This window comes from Gymnogyps californianus, chromosome 1 (assembly GCF_018139145.2).
Source record: "Gymnogyps californianus isolate 813 chromosome 1, ASM1813914v2, whole genome shotgun sequence".
Classification (NCBI taxonomy): domain Eukaryota; kingdom Metazoa; phylum Chordata; class Aves; order Accipitriformes; family Cathartidae; genus Gymnogyps; species Gymnogyps californianus.
The window spans coordinates 132,766,037-132,783,772 of record NC_059471.1 but is presented as its reverse complement, the minus strand read 5'-3'; the positions used below and the strand labels follow the sequence as shown (position 1 = coordinate 132,783,772).

General features: G+C 46.3%; 1 protein-coding gene across 1 annotated transcript in view; it reads right to left on the bottom strand.

Annotated features, from left to right (window-relative positions):
• Nucleotides 1–17,736, bottom strand: part of EPHA1 (EPH receptor A1) — a 37,447-nt gene that overhangs the window by 7,385 nt on the left and 12,326 nt on the right. The window contains exons 3-8 of the mRNA XM_050915598.1: nt 12,308–12,583; nt 10,257–10,647; nt 4,808–4,963; nt 3,554–3,886; nt 2,186–2,310; nt 1,923–2,082 (exon numbers count right to left, since the gene is read on the bottom strand). Of these exons, the coding sequence (XP_050771555.1) occupies nt 1,923–2,082; nt 2,186–2,310; nt 3,554–3,886; nt 4,808–4,963; nt 10,257–10,647; nt 12,308–12,583 (1,441 nt within the window). The remainder of the gene's footprint in view (nt 1–1,922; nt 2,083–2,185; nt 2,311–3,553; nt 3,887–4,807; nt 4,964–10,256; nt 10,648–12,307; nt 12,584–17,736) is intronic.

Sequence of the window (17,736 nt, the reverse complement as noted above, 5' to 3'; positions counted from 1 at the left end):
ATAACACAGGTTGCCTTCTTCCATTTAGATTCTCAAGCTAAAGCCATCCATTTCCATACAGTATATTTGAATTCACCAGAGGAAATGCTAAATGACCTCTGTTGGTGAAGTATGTGTTTTTAAACCTTATTTCCCACAACTTAAAAAACGGTTTAAAAAACTTAAAAATACATTAATGAAAAGTGTCCATATCCATATCTAATGAGAATCTACATTTTTTAATATTTCCCTAAAGAGATTTAGGAAAACATCCAGAAGAAAGACAATTCCTAAAGAAATTCTTTCAATAAATGAGCAGATTTTAAAGCAAGGAACAGCTTGTGTGACACAGACAACTGTGCCTGGAAGTGTTTCCTAACATCCAGTCCAATGGTCAGCATCTGTAAAGCCTAATTAACACTTGTTATTCTTGCTCAATTTGATGCTGACTCATCCCACTAAAATTATTAAAAATCACCAGCTTAGTGAAGAAGAAATCGAGAGGCAGAGCTTATGTTCTTTTTTGTTAAAATCAAAAAGGCAAGATTTGGAAGGTGAAATAATATCTTTCATTAATAAAATGAACAAGCTTTTAGGTACATAGCACTTCTGCAGGAAACTAAGGGATCTAAATTCTCAGATTCAGATTAAAAAAAAGTGCCTCTCTCTGCAAATCTTGTTCCACTAATATCCCTAGACCATTAACAGCTAAATAATGCTGCTAGTATTATCAAAGAACTCCCACCAAATGACACCTTGCTGGCACTTCTTTTTAATCCCTTTCATATTCAAAATACCTTTGTCTTGGCATGATGAGGTGATCAACTTTTATTTAAAAAAAAGCATAATCTTGATGAAAGTATTTTCTAACATGTCCTTTTATAATCAAAACCGTCTAAGGTACATGTTAACTTACGTATTTTCCACAGAACCTTTGCAGTATGTTATTCTATTGGTTAAAGATCACTTCTGTCATCATCATTTGGCACTGCAACTTCATGAAAATTTTACCAAAAGCTCCTGGTGCCAAAAAACAGCTCAATCTAAATTATATTCCAGTCATGGTATCAAAACTCCTTATCACCTTTTACACAGTTAACTTAACTATTTAGTTACATTAAGGTATGCTTTTGCTTTCTTCCATGTCCTTATTTCATTACAATAAAACTAGCCTTTCAAAGGCATCATTTCAATGGATGTATTTCTAAAATTATCCATAGGGTCAATAGGAGGATCTGTGAATGTGCGGAATGAAGAGAGAGCAAACTCCATGACAGAAAACTTTTGATAAAGTGGAAGTCTCTGGGTAACCCAGGGAAAGAGGAGGTTGGATGTGAGGCCTGTATGGGATGTTCTTTGACATAGGAGAAAGGTCTTCTTGTGGCTTCAATAGCTTGGCCTTCTACACTTTGTGCTTTGGTGGAGAACTTCTTTTCAGCAGCACATACCATCTTTTTGGGCAGAGTTACATTCAGGGGCTGGACTACATACAGTGGAAATTATAAAGCTGGAAAAAAATAGTGGTGAGGTCCTTTGAGTTCTCCTTTTCACTAGTAACTTTCACACAAAAGGAGACGTATGGTAATCATTTTGCTAACATTCAAACTTAGAAACATTAGCCAGAATCAAAATGTCTTTCAGGAGAACTAGATGAAGAGCTTGTTAAGTAATTTGCCAGTACAACACACAAACCTGAGAGTGATCAGTTCTGAATAGGAAAGTACAAGTGGATTTTATATGACAGCAAGGAAACAGGATAAGTATCTCCTTGTTCTACATTTTTACAAAGCAACAGCTTGGCCCTGGTGACAAGGAACGCAGGAGTGTGGTGTCTGTGCCTTACAGCTAGCAAAACACAGAAAGAGATCCGTGTACCAGGTGAATATACAATCTGATGGAGAAATGAGTTTCTCCCAAATGAGATACCAGTGGTTGTCCTTTACCTGGTGGAAGAGTGCGGAATTCTTGCTCCGGGGAGTAGGGCCCTGGCCCGAGGGGTGTGATGGATCTCACACGAAGCAGGTAGGCTGTGTCTGGCTGCAGGTCTCTCAGAGTGACATTTGGCTCAAGAAGGTGCTTCACTGTGTAACGTGCCTCCTCTCCCTGCAGAAATCAAACAGGGTCAAGTAACAAGCACACGTTGAACAAAGAGGACACTTCCACCCCTTTGGGTGAAAGGGGGAAGAATAGATAAGGCAGGCCTCACCTTCTCAAAGAACATGACCTCATACTCCACTGAGGTCCGGCTGCGCTGCCGTGGGGCAAGCCAAGAAACAGAAAGACTACTGTCGTCTCTTTGTGTCAGGATAAACTGGGATACTGTCACTGGAGCTGCAGGGGAGAGAACAGAGAACATCAGAAATACAAACATAATGCAAACTAGGCCCTCTCTCCACCAGAAGCTCTCTCTTTCCTTCCCTGGTCATACCATGCAACTGGAACTGACTCTCACTGCCACTGCCACTCCCTCATCTTTCTCTTCTGTGGTGAAAGGGAAATGAGGTCTCCGGTTGTAATTATTGCTTTCCGTGAATAGTATGCTTCTACCCCAACAGTGGAAACATAACTTTGTTTGGCCCTCAAAACAAAATCAGTGTTCCAAGAAATTAGATTTAATCCAGCACTGCACTGGAAGTGTTCAATTTGAAATAAAAATCTTAGGATTTTATGCTCTTACAGCAGCAGTAACACAACTATCCTATGTGATTTATGAAGGCAGCTCCATTTCATAAGGGTACAGTGAAATTCAATGCTCAAAATCTCTCAGCTGACTGCAAATGCATGCTGTTCATGAATAAAAAGGTAATTCTCAACAGTCTGCAAGGACTGAAGAATCAAGCCGGGTTCTCTCCTTGTCCTTCATCATCACCAGGAAGTGATGAGGCGAGCCAAAGTAGCTCTGCTTTTCTAGCTCAGAGTTGTGCTGCCCCCGCATAGCATCAGGAAGAAAAGTCTTATTTTGTCACTAAATCAGAACTTGGGGAAAGCACCAAGGGCTGTTGAGCACTGCGATGTCACTTTTCTATAATCACATTTCACAGCACTCTGGAAAGTATTCACAGGACAGCCAAACTAGCCAGCTTGAAGCTAAACTACAGAAATGTGTCAAGAACTTGCATGTTTTTAACATCCTCATTTCTCCATGCTTTCAAAGCTTTTTTTGTTTTTCAGTTACAGCAGGGTTTCTGTTGTGTTTGGCCGGATTTTTTGCACTATCATCTGACTCATGGGAAATATTTAACACCACAGTCCCTGTTCTTCCTGTCACACAGGTAACAATACTTAGGCTGGACTACACCAGTGTATGACAGGGAGGGCTTTATCCTCCTCACCTCTGTTAAGTCCTTGGTGGATTCATAGCTCTTGGTGGGTAATGATTACTGCTGCTTTGACTTGCAAGGAATATGATTGATGGACTTTACATGCCAGAAGCAGAGGTACCTTAGAGTCCTTATCATACCATACCAACACATGTGGCAGACAGAAGGAGAAGATGAGGAAAGCTTAAACATTCACAGAGATTCCTCTTCCTTTTCCTGATGAGCAGGAAGAACTTCTCTCTGCTTCTGCTAACCTGCATGTCCAACCGCGACCCAGACAGCTGGAGCAGTTCTCTGTGGAGCAGGTCCCATTCCTGAGACACCATTATGGGCTTCCACAGCAAATGTGTAGTTGGTGTAAGCTTCTAGGCCGTCCACATCCACAGCAGGTTTAGTGAGACCGGAAGCACTGGGGGAGAACACCACACCAGCCTCACACGGCTCACATGACAGGAAATGGCAGCGCTGACAGAAGACTGTGTAAGTCAGGTCTTTTCGCCCACCGTGGTCGCTGGGTGGCTGCCACCACAGACTCAGCTGCGTGCCAATAAGGGAGAAGCTGACATTGCGGGGAGCTGAGGGGGGGCCTACAAGAAGCATGAAAGAAAGTATTAGATCCAGCTGCTAATACCCAAAGTACTGTGGCAGTTTCCCATCTGCTGATGCATTTTGAATGGAGCCCTCTGTCCCCCCAGCCTCTCCCTCTCTGACCTCTTATCTCCATTTCCCAATGTTTTGTTTCCTCCCATCTCCTTGTTCATAGAATCACAGAATGATTTGGGTTGGAAGGGACCTTTAAAGATCACCTAGTTCAACCCCACTGCCATGGGCAGGGACATCTTTCACTAGATCCAGTTGCTCAAAGCCCCATCCAGCCTGACCTTGAACACTTCCAAACACAGGGCATCCACAGCTTCTCTGAGCAACCTGCTCCAGTGTCTCACCACCCTCATTGTAAAAAATGTCTTCCGTATGTCCCATCTAAATCTACCCTCTTTCAGTTTAAAACCATTGCCTCTTGTCCTGTCACTACAGGCCATGGTAAAAAGTCTTTCTCCATCTTTCTTATATGCCCCCTTTAAGTATTGAACGGCCGCAATAAGATCTACCCGAAGCCCTCTCTTCTCCAGGCTGAACAACCCCAACTCTCTCAGCCTTTCTTCATAGGAGAGGTGTTCCAGCCCTCTGACCATTTTTGTGGCCCTCTTCTGGACTCACTTTAACAGGTCCATGTCTCTTTTGTACCGGGGACCCCAGAGCTGGATGAAGTACTCCAGGTGGGGTCTCACCAGAGTGGAGTAGAGGGGCAGAATCACCTCCCTTGACCTGCTGGTCACGCTTCTTTTTATGCAGCCTAGGATACAAATGGCTTTCTGGGCTGCAAGCGCACATGGCCAGCTCATATCTAATTTTTCGCCCACCAGTATCCCTAACTTCTCTGTAGGGCTATTTTCAATAAATTCATCCCCCAGTCTGTATAGATATTGTTCTTTCTATCTGCGACTCACGGGTGCAAGCAATGTTCTGGCCCTCCGAAGGTGCTCGGTAGAAGCCTGCATTGCAGGAACAAGACGTAGCCCCTGACTCATTGGACAAGCTGTTGGGGGGGCACTTCAGGCAGCGTTTAGTCTCCAGGGAGTGACGGTAGAATCCTCGCTGGCAGGCTGTGAAGAGACAAACAAGTCAACATAAGATCAACAATAAACCAAGATCAACAAGAAGCCACCTGCCAGTTTTGTTCAGCTTCTTGAACACTCCTTTATCTGCCTGCTTTTCTTCCATTTTCTTAGCTCACAGAAATATTTAGGTTGGAAGGGACCCCTGGAGGTCACCTAGACCAATCATCTTCTCAGAGCAGATAGAGAGGAGATGCAAACTCAAGGTAGGATCAATATTATGATAGGACTTGTAGACTGAAGAAGGGGGATCTCATTCCTCATGGATGTCGTATGAAAACAGAAGCTGGTCAACCTCAGAGACTTCTTTCAACATAAAGCCAGACTGGTCCCCACCTTGCCCTTCAAGCTTTCCACACCATAAGTAAGAGCTGTAAAGACTAGCTCCAAGTCCTTGTTCTCCTTAGAGTCCTCTGCTTGCTGACTTCACATGGGATAGCCAGTGGGCTTTTTAGCAGAAGCATCTTTTCTGATTTCAAGTGTTGTACCAGAGCATCACCTAGCAGGGCCCTGGGGAATATCTAGATAACTATCAGTTCGCCTAACAGCATTGAGTGTAACTGGCTACAGAGCCAACACAGACTGCAAGAGAATAGGTGCCACGTGCTTTCTATTTCCAGTCCTACAAAAATAAGCTGCCACATCTTTCTCTTAAGTACAACATCTGACACACTGGTTTTGCTGCATTACTATTAGCTTGATCTACAGAAGCACTGGTCTGTCTACCAGTTATCTCAAGGTCAATGCTTCATCTCTATAGGTGTGTAGCAAGGAGAAAATGAGTGAGGGAGGTTGAAGTAACCTGTGAATTTAATGGTTTACTGGTCTGTGCTAAATGAATCTCTCAAACGTTCTTAAACTAAAGAAACAAACAATCTATCACTAATCAGATGGTTGAGGAATGCATACACTAATTTTATGCCACGGCTACCACCTTGCATTTAATTTGAGCACTGAGGGAATGACCCTTTTTATATTGCACTACAAAAGCAACAATGTCCTGTGTAATCCCTCAGGAGATCCCAACAGAGAAAGCCATCTGCTCAGGAGCCTGACACAAATGGCTTACTGTGGTGGAGCATAGCATAGGATCCTTTAACCAGAAGACAAAAAACAATCCACCCATTCCTACTATGTGACACAGAGGAACACCTGAGGGACCTAAAAAAATTTCCACTAACAAAGGCCAAACAAGACTCCTCACCATCAGTTTCAGGAAGAGTCATTATTCTCACTACGTTGAGATCTCTCTCTAGATTGTCATCACAGAAGTGGCTTCATCTCATTCCTATTGGTCCCCCTTCTTGCCCTGGGATGGCAGGCAGACTGTTCCATTAACACTGGATGATGACAACTGGCCTACCAGTTGCATAGTAATACCATCACACAACCATTTGAGGATACTGTGACAGTACACAGGCCAAAAGGATTTGCAGCAGTGAAGCCTAAAGAGCACAGAAAGGAAAAATAATGACAAGAAGCAGAAGGAACCAGCACTTTCCAATTTCGGGGAAATAACAGAACCACTTAGGAAAGTCTACCATTCTGAGCTACAATCATGCAACTATGTGGTCAATGATAGCAAAGGCTGTTGAAAGAATTAAAAGGCTCAAGCATTGATTGTCCCTAGCCCAAAAAGATTCCATTTATATTCCAGATCAAATCATCTCCTTGAGAAATAGGCAAGAAGAAAAGTTACTTTGACCTCTAGGCTGCTCACGACTGAGAACACTGCTACATGCTGGAGTGAAGAGGAAAGCTTTGTGGCCTCCTGCCACTTTGCTCGAGCGTAAGATTTCAAAATTCCCGACACTGGATCGGTTTGGGTCAGGAGAGCTTTGACAGGAACATGAAAAACAAATGAAGTGCAGGGCCACAGATTCGTATAACACCGAGGTTCTGATGTTCCCTGGATAATACTACCTGCCATAAATATGGGACAACATACACACCCTCTTATTATCAGGCTGAGACCAGTCAGCAAGTAAATTAGGGAAATTTGGGTTTGGGGACCTTTGCAAGAACAGTTAGCTCCGACCCCAAGAGAGCCTCTGTTAGGCCTCTGTTCCTCCAGGCCAAAGCTCCAGTGCCACTCCAGCCCACAGTCCACATCTGCTTCACCCACCAGCGGTGCTGAGCCCCTTCAAGCAGGAGAGCTGCCTTGCAGGGAGACAGAGTGCCCCACAGGGAGCAAGAGTGCAGGGATGGAACTGCACAGGGGACATCTGGGCAAAGGCACAAACCCAGGAGTTAACCGGGCAGGCACCACCCAGCCGGACCGGGTCACATCACCTGAGGCTGCGTCTAGATCAGTAAACTAAAGTGGGGCAGGAGGCGCAGCCAGGAGTGGAGGCACTCAGCTGCCTGCACGACCCAGACGCCAACATGGCCCCGGGTCCGGGCACGCTGGGAGGGACGGGGCGCAGCGAGGGGGCAGCTCCCGCGGGCGGCAGGCATGAGGCCATCCAGTCTAGGGCCGGCGGGCCACACAAGCCCAGGCCAGCCCCGACCGGCGCCCTGGGAGCGGCGCGCACAGCACAGCCCCGCAGCCGGGCAGAGCCCCCGGGGCCCGAGAGGGAGCGGCCCCGGCGCCTCAGGGCGGAGCCCCCGGCCCCGGCCGCCACGACCCGCCCCGCCGCCCCCGGGTCCCGGCCGCCGCCTGACCGCACGAAGCGTTGCGGCGGCGGCGGCGGCGGCGCCCGGCGCCTCGGCTCCCCCGCCGCGGCAACCAGGGCCCACGCACCCGCCGTGCCAGCAGCAGCCGCCAGGTGGCTGCACAGCACCGGCGAGGCGCCCCACGGCTGCGGGCCCCGGCCCGGCGGGCAGGCGCCAGCGCCCGCTGGGGCCGCGGTGCCCGGCCCCGCCCCGGAGGCGGTGCGAAGCCTCCCCCGGAGCGCCCGGCGGGTCCGGGGGTGGGGGCAGCAGACGCCGACGGGCCCCGGCCCGGGCCTGCCACATGAGGGGGTGAGATGGCGCTGCGCGGCGGGCGGCAGGCCGGGGAGCCCGGCTCCCATCGCTGCCTGCCTCCCTTCCCTGGAGGCCTTGGGCTCCCTGGGCAGAAGCAGACGAGCGGCTGCCCTCGGCTCCCCCAAGAGCGCAGCCGGCGGGGGAGGTGCGCAGCCAGCAGTCTCAGCTCCTGCCCAGCCCCTGCGGCCCCCGGCACATGGTTTCCCCGGCCCTTGGGCACCTGCTCCAGGCGACACGATGGGAAAAACAGGCCTGGGAAAGGCCCTGCTCAGCACTGCTCGCCAGGCAGCAGAGGGCAGAGAGGATGGCTGCGGCCCTCCCTGCATTCCTTATTCCTACAGGTGCTCATCGGGAGACTGCCACCAAGCACTGGGCAGCCTGCAGATGCCAGACCTGAGCTGACAGGGAGCTTGGCTCACCTGCCACCCTGCAGAGCCCATCAAGGAACCAGAACACAGACCAGGGGCACAGCCAGCCTTTGTGTTCACAGTAAATTACATACTTGAGGAAGTTAATCACGGAGCTCTGGGTTTATCGGCAGCAAAGTCTGCAACGCTACGAGAGGCTGAGATGTAATCCTCTGGGCAGGCCCAGTTTTTCTAGGATCGTGGGATGGCTGAGCCATTATGTACCCAGCAGAGCTCTATATGGCTGGGAATTCACCGAGAGGTTAACTAGTTAAGAACCTTGACCTCTGGCTTTCTGTTGCCTCCTGTCCTGTAACAGAGGTCAGGTTCTCCTCCCTGTTACGAGGCAAGGGTTCAGCTTTCCTTTTTTTCGGTTCCTACTTAAGGCAAAACTCAGAACCAAAAGACACTGCCAGAAGGTCTTCCTCCATTCTGTCCCGCTTTACATGTTTGAAGTCCTACCATCTTCTGAGGACAAAGTAGAATCTGTGACCTCGGTCTTTATCCTGACCTGGATTGTTCCCAGTCCTTTGCACAATGCCTGGTCTTTTCCGTTGAGGGAGAGGACCCCAAGATATCCCCAGCAGGCAACCTACATTCACCTTCTCCTCTGATCCTCCAATAAGACACTGCTCTGGACATGAAGTACGTCTCTGTACCCCTGCTAGGTTCTCCCCTCTTCCCTTCCTCTCCTGGGAGACCTCCCCAGTCCCTACTGATCCTACAAAAGACACTTCTGGCTGCAGCTGTACTTGGGCGGAGTGGGATAAAAGCACACATGTAGAGCGAACCTATGCTGTGATAGCAGTCAGGGCTTGTCCAGACGTGACAGCTTCCCTGCCCCTTCCCAGGGGAGTGCTCTCAGGAGGGCGGGGAGAGCTCTGTAGCACCTAAGTGGAAAAACTGGCTGGGCTGTGCAAGGAGAGGGGATTGCTGGAGGAGGGCAAGGATCTTGTGCTTCAACCTTCACCAGTTCGCCAAGTGAAATGAGCAGCAAGCAGTGGGGATTCATAGAGGCACCAAATCCTTGTAGCAGAGCAAAGGCAGAACAAAGCAGAGAGACAGGGCACCCGCTGACCCTGAGAGAAGTGCATGGATTCCTTTTTTTATATGCCTTAGCCTTGTGCCATATGGCTCTGACAAGAGCGGAGATGTGCTTTTACCTCCCTCTCTGCAGTAATACATATCCCTGAAAACACCACACGTATCCTCTCCCCTGACAAACACAAAGTTGCCCTAAGCAGCTGAATCTTGTCCCCTCTGTGGCAAAGGGAGAGCCCTGCACTGCTTGCTCCAACAACCCTGGCTCGCTCTGTGGTTCCAGTACCCCAGTGACTCCTATGCTTGCTAATTGCTCTTCCTCAGAAGTGAGCCAGGCACCGACGGTATTGTGCAATGTGCTTTACGTGGTTTCCCATGGCAGAAGAGCCGTCCCAGTCCAAGCAGAAGGGGACACACAGGAGAAACTTTCTCCCCTCCAGCTCTCAGCTTTCTAGTCACGGGACAAGTACACTGTTCCATGCATCTGACCCGTCTGCCCTGAGAGAACAAGGCTGCCATTTAAGGGTTGGGAACCAGTTGTTGAGTCAGTCAGTGTCAATCACACAGTTACAGCTCGCAGAAACTAGCTCCAGAGCTGAAGGCTCCTGGATGAAGCCCAAGAGGGAGTGAAGAGGTGTGTGCAGGTCTTACACCTGACACATCAGGAGAAAAATCACAATTGAAAAAAGAGAAGCTAAGGAGGGGAGGAAAGGTGTAAGATACACCTGGCAGGCACAGAGGGCAGGCAAGAGAGAGGCAGACCACACTAACGCCCCTGATCCCACTTTATGCTTACAGATGCTCTGATCTCTAGCTCCCTGGAACCTCTCCCATGGCCTACAGCCAGTGTCTGTCTGCATACTCACCTACGCAGCTCCCATCGACTTCCTCAAACCCCACAGCACAAAGGCATCGGCCCATTGGTACCAGCCACTCCCCGTCAGTGCTGCAGTGCATCCTGGGGGGAGAGCCCACTTCTTCAGCTGCGTACTCCACACAGACCCCGGGCACCTCTGTCAGCCCCTCTGAACCTGCTAGTGTCTCTGGAAAACGGGCCAGGCCCCGCACTGCCTCCGGGCAAGTCTTGTAATACACTCGGACAGACACCATCGCTACGCAAGCCCCAGAGTTCTGGAAAGCCAAGTAGAAGCCCCGGCGAGACAGCTTCCCAATGGGGCACACTTCTGTGTTCAGCTGCATGGCGCCCGATTCGATGTCTCTGCTTGTGAAACTTCGATCTGCTGCCACAGTGTTGAGCTAAGTGAAAGAGAAAAAGACAACAGCTTTAATATCTGAGCAGGCAGCAGCAGCTGAGATAGATACCTATGCCTCTCAAACTTCTTTTACACTAAAGCCTTTTAGAGGCTGTAGGGTCAACTGCTTCTAATGCCAGTGCACCGCATGCTTTCTTTGCACTTGGAAGAGGTGTTAATGGTGAGGACCGCATCCTTTCTTGCCTCCATACTTTCCATCATCTCCTTTCAACTCCGTTGCAGTCATTCACAGGTCTTATACAGTACCCTATGTTCTGGGTCTCTGATCTCAGAGGTCTTTAGGAACTGCCCCTAAAGGAGCAAATCTCTCTTCCGTGATATTTTAATTTGTTTGCAAATTGTATGCAGTAAAATCACAACACCGCTTAGAGTTGTGTTTTTAAATTGACCAGTGAATTACAGCCACCTGTTTCTAGGCTGTAATGATGCAGATCAGATCATCTACTGCAAGGTGCTTCTCATGCAGCACTCAACGTATTTTGGCACTGTAGATACTTGGGTGAAAAATGCTCCCATGCTTTTACGTTCCCACTGCCTCAGCAAACAAAGGATGAGAGTGGGTGAGAGATGCTTTCAATGCTTGGGCAAATGGGAATGGCCTCCATGTCATCATGTGATATGGAAGAGCTGGACTGCAGGTGGGGTGGCCTTTCTTCTCAGAGGGAGAGCCTGATAACTTGATTCTCTCCACTGCAGGCCCCTCCCCATTGCATGACACCACCCGCTCCGTGTAGTTGGATGGCAGATGAAAGGATCTGCACAGCAGCTGCATCTGGCAGTGGGATCATAACGCAGGTTTAGGCGTTGTGGACGTATCGCACACGTGGTAGGCTGCAGGGGAGGTGGAGGAGCACTGAGGAGTGAGGGGAATCAGTTACCAGAGTCCTGCTCTGCCTGTGGTGGCCTTTACTGTTCTTTGTTTTCATCACATGCCATTTAAACTGCAGAGGAAAGGGCAGTCACATAATTTAGGTCTGTGGCTTCTTTTAGGACAGAACTGGATTATAGAATTTCCTCTACAAAAAAGCTGAGGTTCCCTGTTCTGCAGTTCAAATGTTTCCATGGCAAGAGGGCACTACGTTGGGGGAAACAGCAGTTAAAATATAGTGGTGCTAAATATTTTCACACAAGGGAGAATTTCATTATAGCAAGCCATCACCTCCAGTTTTAGAAAATAAGACCCTGTATCTCATAACAATCAGAGTAAATGATTAGGAGCACAGAGACCTGAACTCAATTCTGTTCTTCACTTGGTCTAATCTTGCTTTATTACCTAAGGCAAGTCAAATTCCTTTGGTCTCTGCTTTACTATTTCTAAAAATTGGTGTAACCATCCAGCACTTTTACAACCCTTTAGAATCCTTACCTACGTGGTGTCCAGTTAAATAAATGGTTACGCAGAATGGAGGTATGATCTCATTTGAAAACTCCTGTGTCTCCTGTGGCAAAGACTGCTCTGAGCATCACAGAGGACACTGGAGGCAAAGTTTATTCTAAGGACAATGCTTACTATCCATGCCTCTCCCCAGATGCTGGTTCTTCTGGCCTCCCCCAGCCAGCCAGACACACCTAGTTTAAGCTGAAAGATATGACTAGTTTAAGCTGAAAGATATGACTCAGTCTTCACCCTCAGCTCTACGGACCTTGATGAACAGCGGGCGGCGGAACTGGATCCCGACATCTTGTTCAGACTCCATGTAATAGAGATTGAAGGTCTCTTTGCAGGTCACCACTTCACCTTTGAAGCTCTTGCAGTCCCTCACAGTAAACTTTAGCTCCACATAAATGCGGGAGGCTGCCTCACCCCGATAAATCCAGTTGGTGCGAAGCCAGTGATCAGTGTCACCCTCGGAAAGCACACTGCAGTCCTGGTACATATAGACCGGGGTACCATTTATCATCTGCTGCACTTCACTCCACTGCTCCCAGGGTAGAAGAAAACACATTGTTAGACAGATGTGAGAAACAAGTTTTGTTTCAAATATGACAAAATCTTCCCTAAAAGATTGATTCCCATATAGCATTCAGGGCTCAAAGCCTGGCTAGCTAAAAGGTCTCTTTCTTACCCTGAGCAAAAGCTGCATCTGGTCTAGAGCCGCATATCTGCCTAAACTCTTTACATAGGGAGCAAAGAGGATACTGTAATTAGGATGTGACTTATGCCAAATTGAAGGGAACCACTGTGCATGGACCCTTGCACATCCCCTTCGTCCTAACTTGATTCCAATTTATTTATTTCATACACTGCTCTGTCTTAGATTGAGAAAAAGACCCACTACTCCCACATATTGGCCACTTCTCTCTGCCATCATTTACATTCAAAGTCTACAGTAGGACATACCAGATCAGGACTATTATCAGCCCCTGAAAATAACGCACAGCACTCTGGGGTAAGAGAAAAGATGGCCCGACACAATGGGAAGGTCAATTGCAGAAGGACTGTGCTAGAGCAAGCACTCATTAATTTGAAGTTCATGCTTCTTTAAGTGTGGTATTTTGCAAACCCTAATTTAACTATTAAAACTCAGTTGATTTTCCTGACTTCATACTAGATTCTGCTTCTTCCCCAGGCAAATAATGGCTGAGAGGAAGACATGGGCCCAGCTGGTTATATGACCTCAGTGATACTATTTGTATGAATCCAATAGGGTTTGATACATATTTTAACATACACTTTTGCTGAATTTTATGTGGTTCTGGTTTTGTTTCCTCACCACAGGTCAGATATGAAATGCAAAGAATATTCACTTTTGAGTAAGTCAGTCACACATGAGAACTGAAAACTTGGAAAGCAAGGTTTTGTCCACAGGGAAAATAACTTAGATCCTTTTCCCCCCCCATGCGTAGACTGCCTTTCTCATTATGCTTTAAATGTTTAATCAAATTAAATTAAAACAAGTGCCCACATAGGTATTGGCACAAGTTTAAGCATCTTGGTTTTAAATCACACCCCAGGTTAAGATGCAATTTAAACAAGGCCTCAGTCTCTATATTACTCTAGGCTTGTCAGGTCTCATGGGCTGAGCGTGAGATTCACACATTTCTCCAGCACCACCACCTCCTGTACTCACAGCACAACCCTGCAGGCTCTCTCCTAGCTTCTGATCCCACAGACCAGATCACTCTGCTAGTGGAATACAGAAGATGGACCCACAGAGTGCCAAAGGAGGCTCTGCTTTTATGCCATGACTTAGAGCATACCTCCTGCGCAGCCCCACTCTGAAAACTATATCAGAGTGCTTTCTCAAAGCTAGCAAGCCCTGCTGATAGCACAAGCTCGTATCTGGCTGATTTCAGCCATTTACCTAAGTGCACGCTAGCAGTCTCCTCCCAGGAAGTTCTGCAGATGGTATCTATGTGTCCCTTCTTGTTTCCTTTTTTCTCCCTGTAATTAATCTCCAGTGTTACCCCACCCTCTTAATCTGATCCAGCTGGCCTATACCTGCACTACACAGGATTTACACTTATTTCACTTACTGGAGGTCAAAGGACTTAGGATAGCAAGAGAGAGAAACAGACTGATCAATCCCAATTGATCAACCAGAAGGGGCAATCACTTAATCACCTCTTGCACTATTTCATTGAAAATTTTCTGGAAAATGCTACAGAACTGAATTACAACACATCCTGAAGTATACTGAAATAGAAGAAAAGAAGTTAGAAAGGAGAATAAGAACAAAGTAACTTTCATAAGAAACTGCCAGTGTTAGGACTGGCTTTTAGAAGCATTTTTCCATGGGTATCTGCCTCCACCAAGCTGATGGAAAAGGCATAATTGCATTTGAAGGCCAAGTTTTAGACAAGTTTCCATTAGCAGTTTATCCTAAGGCAGTACCACAGACAAGTGTCACTAGGAAGTGATTTTTGCATGTCTCACCAAAAGACATGAGCTGTTGTGATGCATGTCCTGAATATACCATTTTCAAAACTGAAGTGATACAGGACCAAAGTTTCATTTTCAATAGTGACAACTCTAGCAGAAAAACTTCCTTTACACTCTACTGCTGGAAAAAATCCAACTGCTAACTCCTATATTTCTTAGCTCATCTCAGCCCACCTTCTTCCAGACTGAGCTCTTCAGGGCAAAGATGCTTAGCACTGACTATTGCACAGTTTCATATGTAGTGTGGTGCAAAGAAATAACAAAGGAGTCAGACTTGGTTTTTCTAGACTCTACTGCTGATGGGTAAAGGAAGTGAAATGAGGATATTATTTATGCTAACAATACAGAACTATTGTTAAATATGCTTGTGACTTCTTTTCATTATTCAGTGAAGCTTTTAAGTTCAAAGCAGTAGAGGAAAACTGTTACATACAACACTTAATGAAAGGGTGAGAGTCCAGAAGTTGCTAGGCAACTGTCTCACATCCTCAAAGAATCTGCTGCAAAATCAAAACGTAGGCCTCTGATTTTTAATGTAATGTTCTTAATAAACATGTGTGGTAAAGTCTGGCTCAATCAATATTAATTACTTGGCTCTCCAGTTTGTCTGCCAATGACATTGAATCAACCTCCTTTGATAATACAACTTTCTACCCATTTCATTCCAGGCACTGTATCCTTACTCCAGTCATCAGTTTGGCCATAGGATGGGAAACATTCTTCTAGGAGAAGTTGGGGACAGTACAAGTCAGACTTCCTCATTTTAGCAGTAAGCGAACGGTGGTTTTATGATGCTACAAAAAACTTTCTCATGAGATTCAGAATCATAGAAAGACTTAGGTTGGAAAGGACCCTTGGAGATCATCTAGTCCAATTCCCTGCTCCAATCAAGCTAAAGAGTTCTTAAACTCTTTAAATTTTATTCTTTAAAACTCCTTTTAATCTCTTTTAAATTCTTTTCTAAGTTTAAGTTTAAACTGTCTTTAAACTAGTCTTTAAACTTTTAAAACCTTTCAGAATTCTTAAGATGTTGCTAAGAAAACAAAAGCCAATGCATTCAGGAGAGGGCCATAAATTAGTAGCTTGACTTTCTAAAAAGTCTAAGGATGTAGCCATTGGATTTGAGAACAAAAGGGTGTTCTGTACTTCTCAGGAGCCCATATACTAACACAGGCACTTAGTTCTAGAGATTTCTTCTTGAAAGTCTTGGTCTGGTGCTATAATACTGAGCAAAATAATTCCAGCACAGCAATTACTGTTAGGTGAATGACAACCTCAAAGCAAAAGTACTGTCTCAATAACCTCAGAACACTGCGAGTTTACGCAAAAGGAAGGCAACTTTCCTCCCATTGCTAGGTTAGATTCACTATAAAGAAAGCAATGGTGGAGACGAGCTGTCTTTATGAAGGCAGTTCAGAATTATTTGAATGACAATCTGGAAGGGCACCACTAGATATCTGTAGTAAACAGTATTGGTTTGGTCTGCCACGTGAGTAAAAATCCAATGATAAGATAAGGTACATGCCTTTTACTATCTGCCTTGATCGACTCTGAATTGATTATACAGTTTGAAGCTCTGAAGCCTAAGGCAGGCTTACTCTGCTTTTTCTATAAATCAGCCTTCTCTAGGTTAGGTCTGTGTCAAGGAGCCTATCTAGGACAACCTGTGATTCCTCCATCCATCGGTAGGCTACTCTTCCTAGGATCTGCCATAAGGTATAAGACGGAAACAAACTGAGACAGCTCATATGTCTCCTTGGAGCTACTGTCTCAGGCTCTGCAGGCATCAATAAAGTGGTCTCTTTTGTTTTTAGTCTTTTTTTATGTGGAAAAAAAACCCAACAAACTTTTTATGATGACGAATACAAATCTCATCCTTGCTAATAAAGAGGTAGGCTACCAGTGACAGAGGCAGCAGACTGTGACAGTATTGCAAATCCTTAGGCTCAGACTGGAGTCAAAAGAGCTTGTGGCTTGCAACAGTAATGCTGTCTCTGTCTCCAGCTTGCCAGGGACTTGCCCTGTCTCCTTTCAGATAAGAGCCTGCCTGCTGTGATCTATATTTCATTTGCTTTCACATTAGCTTAGCACAGTGGCTTCCAATCTGTGGCCTGCAGACCCCTCCCGAAAGGCACAATGATACTTTTAAGAGACTTACAGAAGGTAACAACAAGGCAAGCATCTTGCCAATAGGCTTGAAGGTACTAAACTAAGATGCATGTCTCCACTGGAAAAGTTAGGAGTTCATACACTGAAAACCAATAACTTGTTTAACTTTGGGTTAGAGAGTTGCACTAAGATGAAAAGACCGGCTGAGTTCGTACAGCCAGCTACAGCGTACCTGCGCTTAACAAGTGCATCTCTTTCCCATCTAATTTGCAACAGAATTCAGAGGGCTATTTTAATCCATGAAATCTCTTCCTGAAGAAAAATCACAGGGCCTCAAAACAGCAATCTTTTTCAGCAACAATACATCACTGGTGTGCCAAGCCTTAAACCACCTAGCAGAACATGCACCGCTGAACGGTTTCTGTCTCCTTCCTCTGGCAGCACTTTTGCCTGTGGAGTCTCTTTGACTTTTGTATAGTAGTATTTGCATGCTACCATGACCAAAAAAAACCTTCCTGGAATAGATTCAGAGTTGAAGGCAGTTGTACATCACAGGTTCGGCTGTACTACATTCTTAGCGTAGTGCCTCAGAGGAAAGACTGTGACAATAGAGACATCTTGCTGGTACCTGCCATGATACGATGAACAGCTTCTCTTTAGCTAAAATACATCTGACAAAAATCTGTCAGTAGGTACAGCTAGACCAGCCAGTCAAAAATAGCAGCACCACAGTGGTGTTTTGGCAGTATTCCAGAATGAAGTTTCTGTGACCCTTCACTGAAAGTTTCTCAATACTCTTGCAAGTTCTTTTGCTGGTGTGGAAGACAATTTAGATGACAATGATGAAAGAAGTGTGGTGACATCTAGACAGTTAACTTCATGAGTCCTATAACTTTAGATCTGAGAACAGCAAAGAGGCTGCTTTTATTTCTTTGATTGTTTGGCAATGGTCAGGGGAGTTTGATTTCCTCACATCATCACGGAGTCTTCGACACAACTGAACATGGAAATTATGTTTACTTGTCTACGGTATCTTTCTGGGTGGGATGATATATTTTTTCCCCACAATGATCCATTGAT